This window comes from Oncorhynchus mykiss, chromosome 6 (assembly GCF_013265735.2).
Source record: "Oncorhynchus mykiss isolate Arlee chromosome 6, USDA_OmykA_1.1, whole genome shotgun sequence".
Classification (NCBI taxonomy): Eukaryota; Metazoa; Chordata; class Actinopteri; order Salmoniformes; family Salmonidae; genus Oncorhynchus; species Oncorhynchus mykiss.
In genome coordinates, this window is record NC_048570.1 from 2,057,488 (window position 1) to 2,071,575 (window position 14,088).

At 46.5% G+C, this 14,088-nt stretch overlaps 1 protein-coding gene across 2 annotated transcripts in view; it reads left to right on the top strand.

Moving 5' to 3' along the window:
* Positions 1–14,088, top strand: part of LOC110525062 (AT-rich interactive domain-containing protein 3A-like) — a 103,054-nt gene that overhangs the window by 55,400 nt on the left and 33,566 nt on the right. For both annotated transcript variants that reach the window (XM_036979195.1, XM_036979196.1), the window contains one exon: positions 9,567–9,639. In XM_036979195.1, coding sequence (XP_036835090.1) covers positions 9,567–9,639 — 73 coding nt within the window. The remainder of the gene's footprint in view (positions 1–9,566; positions 9,640–14,088) is intronic.

Consider the following 14,088-nt stretch of genomic DNA (forward strand, 5'->3'; position numbering starts at 1 on the left):
TGTTTAGTTTTAAGACCCCGGACGATCGGTGAGGAATAAATCAATCTGAAGCAGGCAGCCGGAAGATAGGAAATTCAAATCGGCAATATACCAGAACATTAACCACAGCCACAACATTCTCCATGGGAGAGTAGCGTGAAGAGGATTTTAATATGAAATGTTTAATAGTTTATTCTGTGATACTGATTAACATCCAGTATCAGCTCAGAGTGTTATAAACTCTGTAGCGAGTTGAGTATTTAGACTCAAGGGGGAGGATGGGAGGCAGAGGCAGGCCTATAAAATGTTTTTTCTCCATACCAAGTTACTGTGGGCAGAGGAGGCAACTGAAGGGGTTTGAGTAGTAGTGTGTGGTTTGTCCCTTAACCCTAACCCTGTGCCTTTAAGAAAAACTCCCCTCTATGTGTCCTAGTAATGTCTAAACTGATGCAGCAGGCAGACAGACAGACATACAGACAGACAGACAGACAGATGTAGGATTCCTTCCCAGGTCAGTGCACAGGAAGGAAAGGAGACAAGGAAAATATTTGAGGAAAGGAAACCAAGACTGACATTCGAGATACGGCCTGTGGCCCCCTGACTCTGTGAGGTAGTGAGGGGAAGGAAGGAGTTAGGAGTGTTGAGATACGGCCTGTGGCCCCCTGACTCTGTGAGGTAGTGAGGGGAAGGAAGGAGTTAGGAGTGTTGAGATACGGCCTGTTGCCCCCTGACTCTGTGAGGTAGTGAGGGGAAGGAATGAGTTAGGAGTGTTGAGATACGGCCTGTGGCCCCCTGACTCTGTGAGGTAGTGAGGGGAAGGAAGGAGTTAGGAGTGTTGAGATGGGAGGTCAGGGGTCCAGTGTATTGAGCAGTATTCCCTGTGTGTCAGCGATAACGAAATATGGTAGTAGATTCTGCCCCCCCCCCATCCTCCCCCCCATCTCTGGTGTCATTGTTGTGTTGACACGCTGGTCATTGAGCTGATTCTGCAGTTTCTCTGTCCTCTCTCCGCTGGTCTAGCAGCCCTCAGGGGGTGTATTGTGTTGATCTGTCCTCTCCGCTGGTCTAGCAGCCCTCAGGGGGTGTAGTGTGTTGATCTGTCCTCTCTGCTGGCCTAGCAGCCCTCAGGGGGTGTAGTGTGTTGCTCTCTGCTGGCCTAGCAGCCCTCAGTGGGTGTAGTGTGTTGATCTGTCCTCTCTGCTGGCCTAGCAGCCCTCAGGGGGTGTAGTGTGTTGATCTGTCCTCTCTGCTGGCCTAGCAGCCCTCAGGGGGTGTAGTGTGTTGATCTGTCCTCTCTCCGCTGGCCTAGCAGCCCTCAGGGGGTGTAGTGTGTTGATCTGTCCTCTCCGCTGGCCTAGCAGCCCTCAGGGGGTGTAGTGTGTTGATCTGTCCTCTCCGCTGGCCTAGCAGCCCTCAGGGGGTGTAGTGTGTTGATCTGTCCTCTCTGCTGGCCTAGCAGCCCTCAGGGGGTGTAGTGTGTTGATCTGTCCTCTCCGCTGGCCTAGCAGCCCTCAGGGGGTGTAGTGTGTTGTAGCAGCACTCAGGGGGTGTAGTGTGTTGTAGCAGCACTCAGGGGGTGTAGTGTGTTGTAGCAGCACTCAGGGGGTGTAGTGTGTTGATCTGTCCTCTCTGCTGGCCTAGCAGCACTCAGGGGGTGTAGTGTGTTGTAGCAGCACTCAGGGGGTGTAGTGTGTTGTAGCAGCACTCAGGGGGTGTAGTGTGTTGTAGCAGCACTCAGGGGGTGTAGTGTGTTGTAGCAGCACTCAGGGGGTGTAGTTGTGGCAAGTTTTAGTATTAAAAAATGTGGTCTCATTGTTCACTTTTCATCGCCCCTCCCCCTGATTGTTCAATCACTTATTTTTCTTTCTTTTGTTCGTTGTTTTGTTGTTTTTTTTTTTACATCGTAGACTGGTTGGTCATTGATTGTTAACATCTAAAGTTGGGTAATTCTGTACTAGCTACAGTGAAGGAATATAAGAGAGTACTCTCACTCCCGGTGGTCTCAGGGAATGGGTTGGAAACATCACCTTTGTGATTTCATCAGGGGGGATTACAGTGTAATTGACAGGGGTTTACAGACAGGTATTTTAAAAGTGCTGCCCTGTAGTAATGGGGTCCTGTGGAGAGCTGAGTAGAGAACGTGGTTGTGGATAAGTGTGTGTGCGTGAGTGTGAGTGTGCGTGTGTGTCTGTGTGTGTGTGGAAGGAGGGATGGAAGGAGGGAAGGAAGGAAGGATGGAGGGGTGGAAGGAAATGGAGGATGGATGGATGGATTGATGGATGGATGGAGGGAAGGATGGATGAGGGATGGATGGAGGGAAGGATGGAGGGAAGGAGGACATTCCCCTTTTCATGTGGCGATATTTATAGCTCAGGCACAGACACACACACAGCAGGACAGGAGAGTACTTGGTCGGACAGGAGGGACGGAGAGACGGAGAGACGGAGGGACGGAGAGACGGACACGGAAAAAAGGACAGTTAATGATGGTGGTGGAAAACTGGCGGGATATATTTACCAGAGAGAGACATGGTCATGGATATATTTACTAGAGAGAGACATGGTCAGGGATATATTTACCAGAGAGAGACATGGTCATGGATATATTTACCAGAGAGACATGGTCAGGGATATATTTCCCAGAGAGACATGGTCAGGGATATATTTACCAGAGAGAGACATGGTCATGGATATATTTACCAGACAGAGACATGGTCAGGGATATATTTCCCAGAGAGAGACATGGTCATGGATATATTTACCAGAGAGAGACATGGTCATGGATATACAGTGCCTTGCGAAAATATTCGGCCCCCTTGAACTTTGCGACCTTTTGCCACATTTCAGGCTTCAAACATAAAGATATAAAACTGTATTTTTTTGTGAAGAATCAACAACAAGTGGGACACAATCATGAAGTGGAACGACATTTATTGGATATTTCAAACTTTTTTAACAAATCAAAAACTGAAAAATTGGGCGTGCAAAATTATTCAGCCCGAGCTCAGTGAGGTTGGATGGAGAGCATTTGTGAACAGCAGTTTTCAGTTCTTTCCACAGATTCTCGATTGGATTCAGGTCTGGACTTTGACTTGGCCATTCTAACACCTGGATATGTTTATTTTTGAACCATAACATTGTAGATTTTGCTTTATGTTTTGGATCATTGTCTTGTTGGAAGACAAATCTCCGCCCCAGTCTCAGGTCTTTTGCAGACTCCATCAGGTTTTCTTCCAGAATGGTCCTGTATTTGGCTCCATCCATCTTCCCATCAATTTTAACCATCTTCCCTGTCCCTGCTGAAGAAAAACAGGCCCAAACCATGATGCTGCCACCACCATGTTTGACAGTGGGGATGGTGTGTTCAGCTGTGTTGCTTTTACGCCAAACATAACGTTTTGCATTGTTGCCAAAAAGTTCCATTTTGGTTTAATCTGACCAGAGCACCTTCTTCCACATGTTTGGTGTGTCTCCCAGGTGGCTTGTGGCAAACTTTAAACGACACTTTTTATGGATATCTTTAAGAAATGGCTTTCTTCTTGCCACTCTTCCATAAAGGCCAGATTTGTGCAATATACGACTGATTGTTGTCCTATGGACAGAGTCTCCCACCTCAGCTGTAGATCTCTGCAGTTCATCCAGAGTGATCATGGGCCTCTTGGCTGCATCTCTGATCAGTCTTCTCCTTGTATGAGCTGAAAGTTTAGAGGGACGGCCAGGTCTTGGTAGATTTGCAGTGGTCTGATACTCCTTCCATTTCAATATTATCGCTTGCACAGTGCTCCTTGGGATGTTTAAAGCTTGGGAAATATTTTTGTATCCAAATCCGGCTTTAAACTTCTTCACAACAGTATCTCGGACCTGCCTGGTGTGTTCCTTGTTCTTCATGATGCTCTCTGCGCTTTTAACGGACCTCTGAGACTATCACAGTGCAGGTGCATTTATACGGAGACTTGATTACACACAGGTGGATTGTATTTATCCTTGTTAGTCATTTAGGTCAACATTGGATCATTCAGAGATCCTCACTGAACTTCTGGAGAGAGTTTGCTGCACTGAAAGTAAGGGGGCTGAATAATTTTGCACGCCCAATTTTTCAGTTTTTGATTTGTTAAAAAAGTTTGAAATATCCAATAAATGTCGTTTCACGTCATGATTGTGTCCCACTTGTTGTTGATTCTTCACAAAAAAATACAGTTTTATATCTTTATGTTTGAAGCCTGAAATGTGGCAAAAGGTCGCAAAGTTCAAGGGGGCCAAATACTTTCGCAAGGCACTGTATATGTTTTACCTATCGTATATTACGCAACAACAGAAAAACATCAAACCAAAACTGATTTAAGATGTCTTTGGTAAATATTTGGTCTGGTTAGCCTATACTCCAACATTAAACACATGAATTGACTTTGATTGTGGACTGTATTGTATGCTGGATGGATTGGATGGACTCTCCCATGAGGGAGAGAATGTAGAACCTTAGGCCATGCTGTCGGTTCATTGGTTGTGCAGCTTTACAGTTAGCCTACAATTAGTGAATCTGTATTTGATTTTTAACAGGCTAGTAATCCGGGTTTGGCCTGGGGAGGCCGTCATTGTAAATAAGAATTTGTTCTTAACTGACTTTCCTAGTTAAATAAAGGTTAAATAAAACAACTAAAGAGTTAAAAATGAATAGGGACATGTTTAATATTGTTAGTATAGTGTTAGTTTGTGTGTTAGTGTGTGTGTTAGTGTGTGTGTGTTGGTGTGTGTGTGTTAGTGTGTGTGTTGGTGTGTGTGTTAGTGTGTGTGTTAGTGTGTGTGTTAGTGTGTGTGTTGGTGTGTGTGTGTTAGTGTGTGTGTTGGTGTGTGTGTGTTAGTGTGTGTGTTGGTGTGTGTGTGTTAGTGTGTGTGTTGGTGTGTGTGTGTTAGTGTGTGTGTGTTGGTGTGAGTGTGTGTTAGTGTGTGTTGGTGTGTGTGTGTGTTGGTGTGTGTGTGTTAGTGTGTGTGTTAGTGTGTGTGTTGGTGTGTGTGTGTTAGTGTGTCTGTTGGTGTGTGTGTGTGTGTGTGTGTTGCTGTGTGTGTTGGTATGTGTGTTGGTGTGTGTGTGTGTTAGTGTGTGTGTTAGTGTGTGTGTTGGTGTGTGTGTGTGTGTGTGTGTTAGTGTGTGTGTTAGTGTGTGTGTTGGTGTGTGTGTGTTAGTGTTTGTGTTGGTGTGTGTGTGTGCTTGTGTGTGTTGGTGTGTGTGTGTGCTTGTGTGTGTTGGTGTGTGTTTGTTAGTGTGTGTGTTCACGTTGCTCCCATGTGTGTGTATGTATGTATGTGAGGCAATGGGAGCCAGCGTAGCCGAGGGAGTTGTTATGGGTGCCAGTGTAGCTGAGGGAGTTGTTATGGGAGCCAGCGTATTAGAGGGAGTTGTTATGGGAGCCAGCGTAGCAGAGGGAGTTGTTATGGGAGCCAGCGTATTAGAGGGAGTTGTTATGGGAGCCAGCGTAGCAGAGGGAGTTGTTATGGGAGCCAGCTAATTAGAGGGAGTTGTTATGGGAGCCAGCGTAGCCGAGGGAGCTGTTATGAGAGCCAGCGTAGCAGAGGGAGTTGTTATGGGAGCCAGCGTAGCAGAGGGAGTTGTTATGGGAGCCAGCGTATTAGAGGGAGCTGTTATGGGAGCCAGCGTAGCAGAGGGAGCTGTTATGAGAGCCAGTGTAGCAGAGGGAGTTGTTATGGGAGCCAGCGTAGCAGAGGGAGTTGTTATGGGAGCCAGCGTATTAGAGGGAGCTGTTATGGGAGCCCGCGTAGCAGAGGGAGTTGTTATGGGAGCCAGCGTATTAGAGGGAGTTGTTATGGGAGCCAGCGTAGCCGAGGGAGCTGTTATGAGAGCCAGCGTAGCAGAGCGAGCTGTTATGGGAGCCAGCGTAGCCGAGGGAGTTGTTATGGGAGCCAGCGTAGCCGAGGGAGCTGTTATGAGAGCCAGCGTAGCCGAGGCAGCTGTTATGGGAGCCAGCGTATTAGAGGGAGTTGTTATGGGAGCCAGCGTAGCCGAGGGAGCTGTTATGAGAGCCAGCGTAGCAGAGCGAGCTGTTATGGGAGCCAGCGTAGCCGAGGGAGTTGTTATGGGAGCCAGCGTATTAGAGGGAGTTGTTATGGGTGCCAGTGTAGCTGAGGGAGTTGTTATGGGTGCCAGTGTAGCAGAGGGAGTTGTTATGGGAGCCAGCGTATTAGAGGGAGTTGTTATGGGAGCCAGCGTAGCAGAGGGAGTTGTTATGGGAGCCAGCGTATTAGAGGGAGTTGTTATGGGAGCCAGCGTAGCAGAGGGAGTTGTTATGGGAGCCAGCGTAGCCGAGGGAGCTGTTATGAGAGCCAGCGTAGCAGAGCGAGCTGTTATGGGAGCCAGCGTAGCCGAGGGAGTTGTTATGGGAGCCCGCGTAGCAGAGGGAACTGTTATGGGAGCCAGCGTAGCCGAGGGAGCCAGCGTAGCTGAGGGAGCTGTTATGGGAGCCAGCGTAGCCGAGGGAGCCAGCGTAGCTGAGGGAGCTGTTATGGGAGCCAGCGTAGCAGAGGGAGCCAGCGTAGCTGAGGGAGCTGTTATGGGAGCCAGCGTAGCTGAGGGAGCTGTTATGGGAGCCAGCGTAGCAGAGCGAGCTGTTATGAGAGCCAGCGTAGCCGAGCGAGCTGTTATGGGAGCCAGCGTAGCCGAGGGAGCTGTTAGGACCGGGCGGGGAGCCAGCTGTTAAAAATCACAGTGTGGCTTCAAAAGTAAGGGCATCGGTAGTGTCAGAAGATATAGGTTAGATACTGTAAACTCAGAGAGAGAGAGCAGATAGAGAGAGCAGAGAAAGAGAGCAAGAGAGCAGAGAAAGAGAGCAGAGAAAGAGAGCGAGAGAGAGTGAGAGAGTGAGAGAGTGTGAGAGAGAGAGAGAGAGAGAATATTAGGTGGGTTCTCCATTTGGTTTTTGTGTCTGAAGTAATTGAAGGAACCCTGCGAGGAGAGGAGAGGGAGAGGACAGAGTTCAATGGGACCTTTAGGCGCTCTGAGTTCAGAGCTAACCCTGCTTCTTGACGTGGTATTAGGTACCAGCAGGTCAGAGGGGAAAGAGCTGTCGGCGGTGAACTTGAAAAGCTGCCTTTCTCAGGGCGACAAGTAGAGGTTAGAGCATTGGGCCAATAACCAAATTATCATTAGTTTAAATCCATGAGCTGACAAGGTGAAAAATATGTCGATGTGCCCTTGAGCAAGGCACTTAATCCTAATGGCTGGCCGTGACACCACTGTCAGGGGGAGTTGGGATATGAAAACAACACATTTATATTGAAACAGGACAAATATAAGACAAGCGTTCAGTTCAGATTGAAAACAATAGCACCTGGTGACTGTCCTGTTGTCTTTCTCCTCCTGTCCACTCCTCTACTGGTGACTGTCCTGTTGTCTTTCTCCTCCTGTCCACTCCTCTACTGGTGACTGTCCTGTTATCTTTCTCCTCCTGTCCACTCCTCTACTGGTGACTGTCCTGTTGTCTTTCTGTTGTCTTTCTCCTCCCGTCCACTCCTCTACTGGTGACTGTCCTGTTGTCTTTCTCCTCCTGTCCACTCCTCTACTGGTGACTGTCCTGTTGTCTTTCTCCTCCTGTCCACTCCTCTACTGGTGACTGTCCTGTTGTCTTTCTCCTCCTGTCCACTCCTCTACTGGTGACTGTCCTGTTGTCTTTCTCCTCCTGTCCACTCCTCTACTGGTGACTGTCCTGTTGTCTTTCTGTTGTCTTTCTCCTCCTGTCCACTCCTCTACTGGTGACTGTCCTGTTGTCTTTCTCCTCCTGTCCACTCCTCTACTGGTGACTGTCCTGTTGTCTTTCTGTTGTCTGGTTACTGGCCCAATGCTCTAACCACTAGGCTACCTGCTTGTTACTGGCCCAATGCTCTAACCACTAGGCTACCTGCTGGTTACTTGCCCAACGCTCTAACCACTAGGCTACCTGCTGGTTATTGTCCCAACGCTCTAACCACTAGGCTACCTGCTGGTTACTGGCCCAACGCTCTAACCACTAGGCTACCTGCTGGTTACTGGCCCAACGCTCTAACCACTAGGCTACCTGCTAGTTACTGGCCCAACGCTCTAACCACTAGGCTACCTGCTGGTTACTGGCCCAACGCTCTAACCACTAGGCTACCTGCTGGTTACTGGCCCAACGCTCTAACCACTAGGTTACCTGCTGGTTACTGGCCCAACGCTCTAACCACTAGGTTACCTGCTGGTTACTGGCCCAACGCTCTAACCACTAGACTACCAGGAAGATAGTGTAGGAAAGCTACAACACAGAGGCTGGTTCAACAATGATGAGCCTCTGTTGGCTGTCACGGACAGAGTGGAGTGTTGAAGTTGTTGTTTTGTTATTTTTTAGCAGCCGTTGTACTGTTACAATACAACGAATACTTAGTTTGGTGTTTTATCTGGTTACTATGACAACGGTGCGACTTCAGTTAAGCGTTCAGAAATGAAAAGAACTCAAATACAATATCCTGATTTAAGTGTATCTGTTCAAATGGAGGCGATCAAAGAGTTTGAAGGTGTGACCTTCTCCTCTTATTCAGCCATTAAAGGTTGTTCTTCTGAGGCTAAGAGGCTGAGAGGCTGGAAAGCTGAGAGGCTGGAAAGCTGAGAGGCTGGAAAGCTGAGAGGCTGGAAGGCTGGGAGTGTGAGAACAGCTCCCGTTGTGCCCTCCCTGCCGTTGATAAAATGTATGTTCATGATACTTACTGTTCCTTCACAGAGGAGACACGGTGTCTGTTGGTATCCAGCCATTCTGTTTCCTGATATTGTTCCTTCACAGAGGAGACACGGTGTCTGTTGGTATCCAGCCATTCTGTTTCCTGATATTGTTCCTTCACAGAGGAGACACGGTGTCTGTTGGTATCCAGCCATTCTGTTTCCTGATATTGTTCCTTCACAGAGGAGACACAGTGTCTGTTGGTATCCAACCATTCTGTTTCCTATTATTGTTCCTTCACAGAGGAGACACGGCGTCTGTTGGTATCCAGCCATTCTGTTTCCTGATATTGTTCCTTCACAGAGGAGACACGGCGTCTGTTGCGATTATCTTCAGAACATTAAAGGTTACTCACAGATCGTCTTGAAGCCGTAACGACAACAAGCCACATCTGCTCTGTTTCTCTACGAACTAGACATTATATTGTGTTTACAGGTTTATATGAACCTGATAGAAGTAAAGTTTGAAACATATGATAGTGCTGACAATCTACATTCATTGTTGTGTTTTTCTCCTCGTCTACCTTCCATTAAATGTGTTTGGTGTGGAATTACGGTACTATGAGATATTGTATTCTGAAGGTATAGTAAGTTCTATTAGACATATTTCAGTACGAAAGGACTCATGTTTGCCAATAGGCCAGTTTTAACCAGTTTTAACACATTTTAACCAGTTTTAACCAGTTTTAACCAGTTTTAACACATTTAAACCAGTTTTAACCAGTTTTAACACATTTAAACCAGTTTTAACCAGTTTTAACACATTTAAACCAGTTTTAACATATTTGAACCAGTTTTAACTAGTTTTAACAAGATTATTATCTAAGTGAATCATCTTGTTTTCCTTCTAGTTGTACGAGTTGGACGATGAGGTCAAGAGGAAAGAGTTTCTTGATGACCTCTTCAGTTTTATGCAGAAGAGAGGTGAGTTCTTAATATACCATAATGTAATACATATCTCATAATATATATATATATATATATATATATATATATATATATATATATATATATATCTCAACACAACTATACCTTTCTTGGAGCATAGTGATTCTTGTGAATCTATAGTGGTTGTTAAAACTGTTTGAATGTTTTAGCGTGTCACTTATCAACATCCTCAACAGACAGGAGATCAGACTTCCTGTTCCAGGGTCTGATCAGAGGATGTGTCTGAACTTCAATTGGAAAACATTTATTTTTGTGAAAAGTTTGCCTGTAGATGCTCCAAGCTAATTTTCTCAAAGTCCTTTGTGAGACAGAAACATTTGTGTGTGTACCTCTGTCCGTCCTTCCGTCAGTCCGTTTGTCTTGTGAAAACTGCTGCAGATGTTAGACAGCTGTAACAACAGGAGAATGTGGCTGAGTGTTTTGAAGGCCCCAGAGGCCCCCGAGCCTGGATAGTATTTGGGGCCTGAATAGTATTTGGGGCCTGGATAGTATTTGGGGTCCTGGATAGTATTTGGGGCCTGGATAGTATTTGGGGCCTGGATAGTATTTGGGGCCTGGATAGTATTTGGGGCCTGGATAGTATTTGGGGCCTGGATAGTATTTGGGGTCTGGATAGTATTTGGGGTCTGGATAGTATTTGGGGTCTGGTGCTGTTTCCTGCAGCTTTACTTCTCTACCAGGACAGGGAGGGGACAGGGGGTTGATCCATACCACAGTGGCACGCTAACCAACCCCTCAACCCCCCCTCAACCCCTCCAACACAATCCCCCCTCCAACACAACCCCTCCTCAACCCTTCCAACACAATCCCCCCCTCAACCCCTCCAACACAATCCCTCCTCCAACACAACCCCCCCTCCCTTCCAACACAATCCCCCCCCTTCCAACACAATCCCCCCTCACCTCAGCCCTTGGGGGAATCCCCGCGGCCATATTTGTCATAGGTCCAAATGATTAGCCAAGCAAGGCAAGTTTGCAATGTAAGAGTTTGAGAGTGTATACTTGAGAGTGCTAACATTAGTTAGCTAATAAATTTACTAGCTATCATACAGTAGGCAAGCTAACATTAGTTAGCTAATAAATTTACTAGCTATCATACAGTAGGCAGGCTAACGTTAGTTAGCTAATACATTTACTAGCTATCATACAGTAGGCAGGCTAACAGTAGTTAGCTAATAAATTTACTAGCTATCATACAGTAGGCAGGCTAAAGTTAGTTAGCTAATAAATTTACTAGCTATCATACAGTAGGCAGGCTAACATTAGTTAGCTAATAAATTTACTAGCTATCATACAGTAGGCAAGCTAACATTAGTTAGCTAATAAATGTACTAGCTATCATACAGTAGGCAGGCTAATGTTAGTTAGCTAATAAATTTACTAGCTATCATACAGTAGGCAGTCTAATGTTAGTTAGCTAATAAATTGACTAGCTATCATACAGTAGGCAGGCTAACGTTAGTTAGCTAATTAATTTACTAGCTATCATACAGTAGGTATATATTAATAATTATATATTTAATATAAGTAGACATGCACTCATAATTGACTGTAGCTCATAACAAGCTATCTGAAAACACAATCATCGCAGGATGAACGAGTGTCGAAATCATTCCTTCCTCCCTCACCCTGCAAGTGTATACTCGTCAAACGTCATGATACGTCATCAGAAGTGTCCCCTTAATTTTGAGGGCAGAGGGGAGAGGGTGTGTCTTTTAAGTGTTTGGAATGCTGCCACAGTTATTGGACACAAAGACAGAGCTCTACTTTAGGAGTACACGACTTGCTTGTCGGTACGTTTTTGTTATTTTTGGTTGTGCGTTCTTCATGATGAGGGCGGCAGGTAGCTTAGCAGTGTCACGACTTCCGCCGGAGTTGGTGCCTCTCCTTGTTCGGGCGGCATGTGGCGGTCGACGCCACTGATCTACGTTTCCTTTTCCACTTGATTTGTCTTCATTGTACACACCTGGTTTCCATTACGTTATAATTCATTCCCTATTTAACCCCCTGGTTCCCACATGGTTTTGTGCGTGTTTGTTCTTTGTTAAGTTGTTGCTCTGTTGTGTCGAGTATTTTTCCCTGTCTGGAATTTGTTTGTGATTTTCCGAGTAAAGTACGTTTTTACTCAGTTCTGTGTCCTGACTCCGTCCTACCTGCTGCACACTGACTCATGACAAGCAGTAAGGTAGCTTAGCAGTTAGAGTGGTGGGCCAGTAACTGAAAGGTCGCTGGCTTTTAATCCCCTAGCCTACCACAGTAGGTGAATAATCAGTCGATGTGCCCTTGAGCAAGGCACTTCATCCTAATTGGTCCTGTAAATGGCTCTGGATAAGTGTCTGCTAAAGGATGTGAATGATTTGTGGGCCAAGTTAGGGTTAGGACTAGGAACCAGGCAGCACTAGGACCCACAATAAACCCAACCACAGACTAGAAACCAGGCAGCACTAGGACCCACAATAAACCCATCCAAGCCAGAATCCAACCACAGACTAGAAACCAGGCAGCACTAGGACCCACAATAAACCCAAACAAGCCAGAACCCAACCACAGACTAGAAACCAGGCAGCACTAGGACCCACAATAAACCCAACCAAGGCACAAAACTGGCCAGCATAACAACAGCCTTGGACTTGGGGACTGTGGAGAGAGTAAATGTGATTAAATGCTGGGGCACATCAAAACAGCAATGCAACTAAGGCTGTGTTACGAGTATGTTAGCCAGGTGGAAGCCAGGAGAGAAGCACCTTGGAGGGGTTGTAGTTTCCAGTACAGGCCGGTTGTAGTTTCCAGTACAGGCTGGTGGAAGCCAGGAGAGAGGCACCTTGGAGGGGTTGTAGTTTCCAGTACAGGCCGGTTGTAGTTTCCAGTACAGGCTGGTGGAAGCCAGGAGAGAGGCACCTTGGAGGGGTTGTAGTTTCCAGTACAGGCCAGTTGTAGTTTCCAGTACAGGCTGGTGGAAGCCAGGAGAGAGGCACCTTGGAGGGGTTGTAGTTTCCAGTACAGGCTGGTGGAAGCCAGGAGAGAAGCACCTTGGAGGGGTTGTAGTTTCCAGTACAGGCTGGTGGAAGCCAGGAGAGAAGCACCTTGGAGGGGTTGTAGTTTCCAGTACAGGCCGGTGGAAGCCAGGAGAGAGGCACCTTGGAGGGGTTGTAGTTTCCAGTACAGGCCGGTTGTAGTTTCCAGTACAGGCCGGTGGAAGCCAGGAGAGAGGCAAGTGCTACACCAGGCTGAGGGAGAGTTAAAAAGTCCAAGTAGGCTAAACCAAGTGGAGTTTAAGTCTGGCGGAAGTCATAAAACATCCAAGGCACAAGGTCAAGTGGAAGGATGAAAGCGCCAGCAGTTGTCTGCTCAGATGATGCCCCTGACAATGTATATCCAAGTAGGTCCCACAGTTTCTGCAGACCTGTGTTGTATGCCTCCTTAAAAACTCTGTGTGTAATAATATTGCACTGTTGTCCAATGTGTTCACAGCCAGATGAAACAAAGCTATATTGGTTTTTGATATGCATGTACTGTCACTCAGTTCTGATATATTCACCATATTCGCCAGGAGAGATTGACATGCATATTATTAATATTAGCTCTCAGTGTACATTTCAGGGCCAGCCATGCTGCCCTGTTGTGAGCCAATTGTAATTTTCAGAGGTCCCTCTTTGTGGCACCTGACCACACGACTGAACAGTAGTCCAGGTGTGACAAAACTAGGACCTGTAGGACCTGCCTTGTTGATAGTGCTGTTAAGAAGGTAGAAACTAGGGCCTGTAGGACCTGCCTTGTTGATAGTGCTGTTAAGAAGGTAGAAACTAGAGCCTGTAGGGCCTGTCTTGTTGATAGTGTTGTTAAGAAGGTAGAAACTAGAGCCTGTAGGATCTGCCTTGTTGATAGTGCTGTTAAGAAGGTAGAAACTAGGACCTGCCTTGTTGATAGTGCTGTTAAGAAGGTAGAAACTAGGACCTGCCTTGTTGATAGTGCTGTTAAGGAAGTAGAAACTAGGACCTGCCTTGTTGATAGTGCTGTTAAGGAGGTAGAAACTAGGACCTGCCTTGTTGATAGTGCTGTTAAGAAGGTAGAAACTAGGACCTGCCTTGTTGATAGTGCTGTTAAGAAGGTAGAAACTAGGACCTGCCTTGTTGATAGTGTTGTTAAGGAGCATCACTTTATAATGGACAGACTTCTCCCCATCTTAGCTACTAAATGTTTTGACCATGACAGTTTACAATCCAGGGTTACTCCAAGTAGTTTAGTCACCTCAATTTCCGCATGATTTATTACAAGATTGTAAGGTGCCTCCTAAGAAGAGGTGCAGGAGTCAGGAGCAGGAGAGCAAGGGATTTCCAGTCGTTTATTATAAAGTACCAACCCAACAACAACAGGTGGGGAAACACACCCCAATAAACCCACCAAAATTAGCTAATAGGACTCAGGT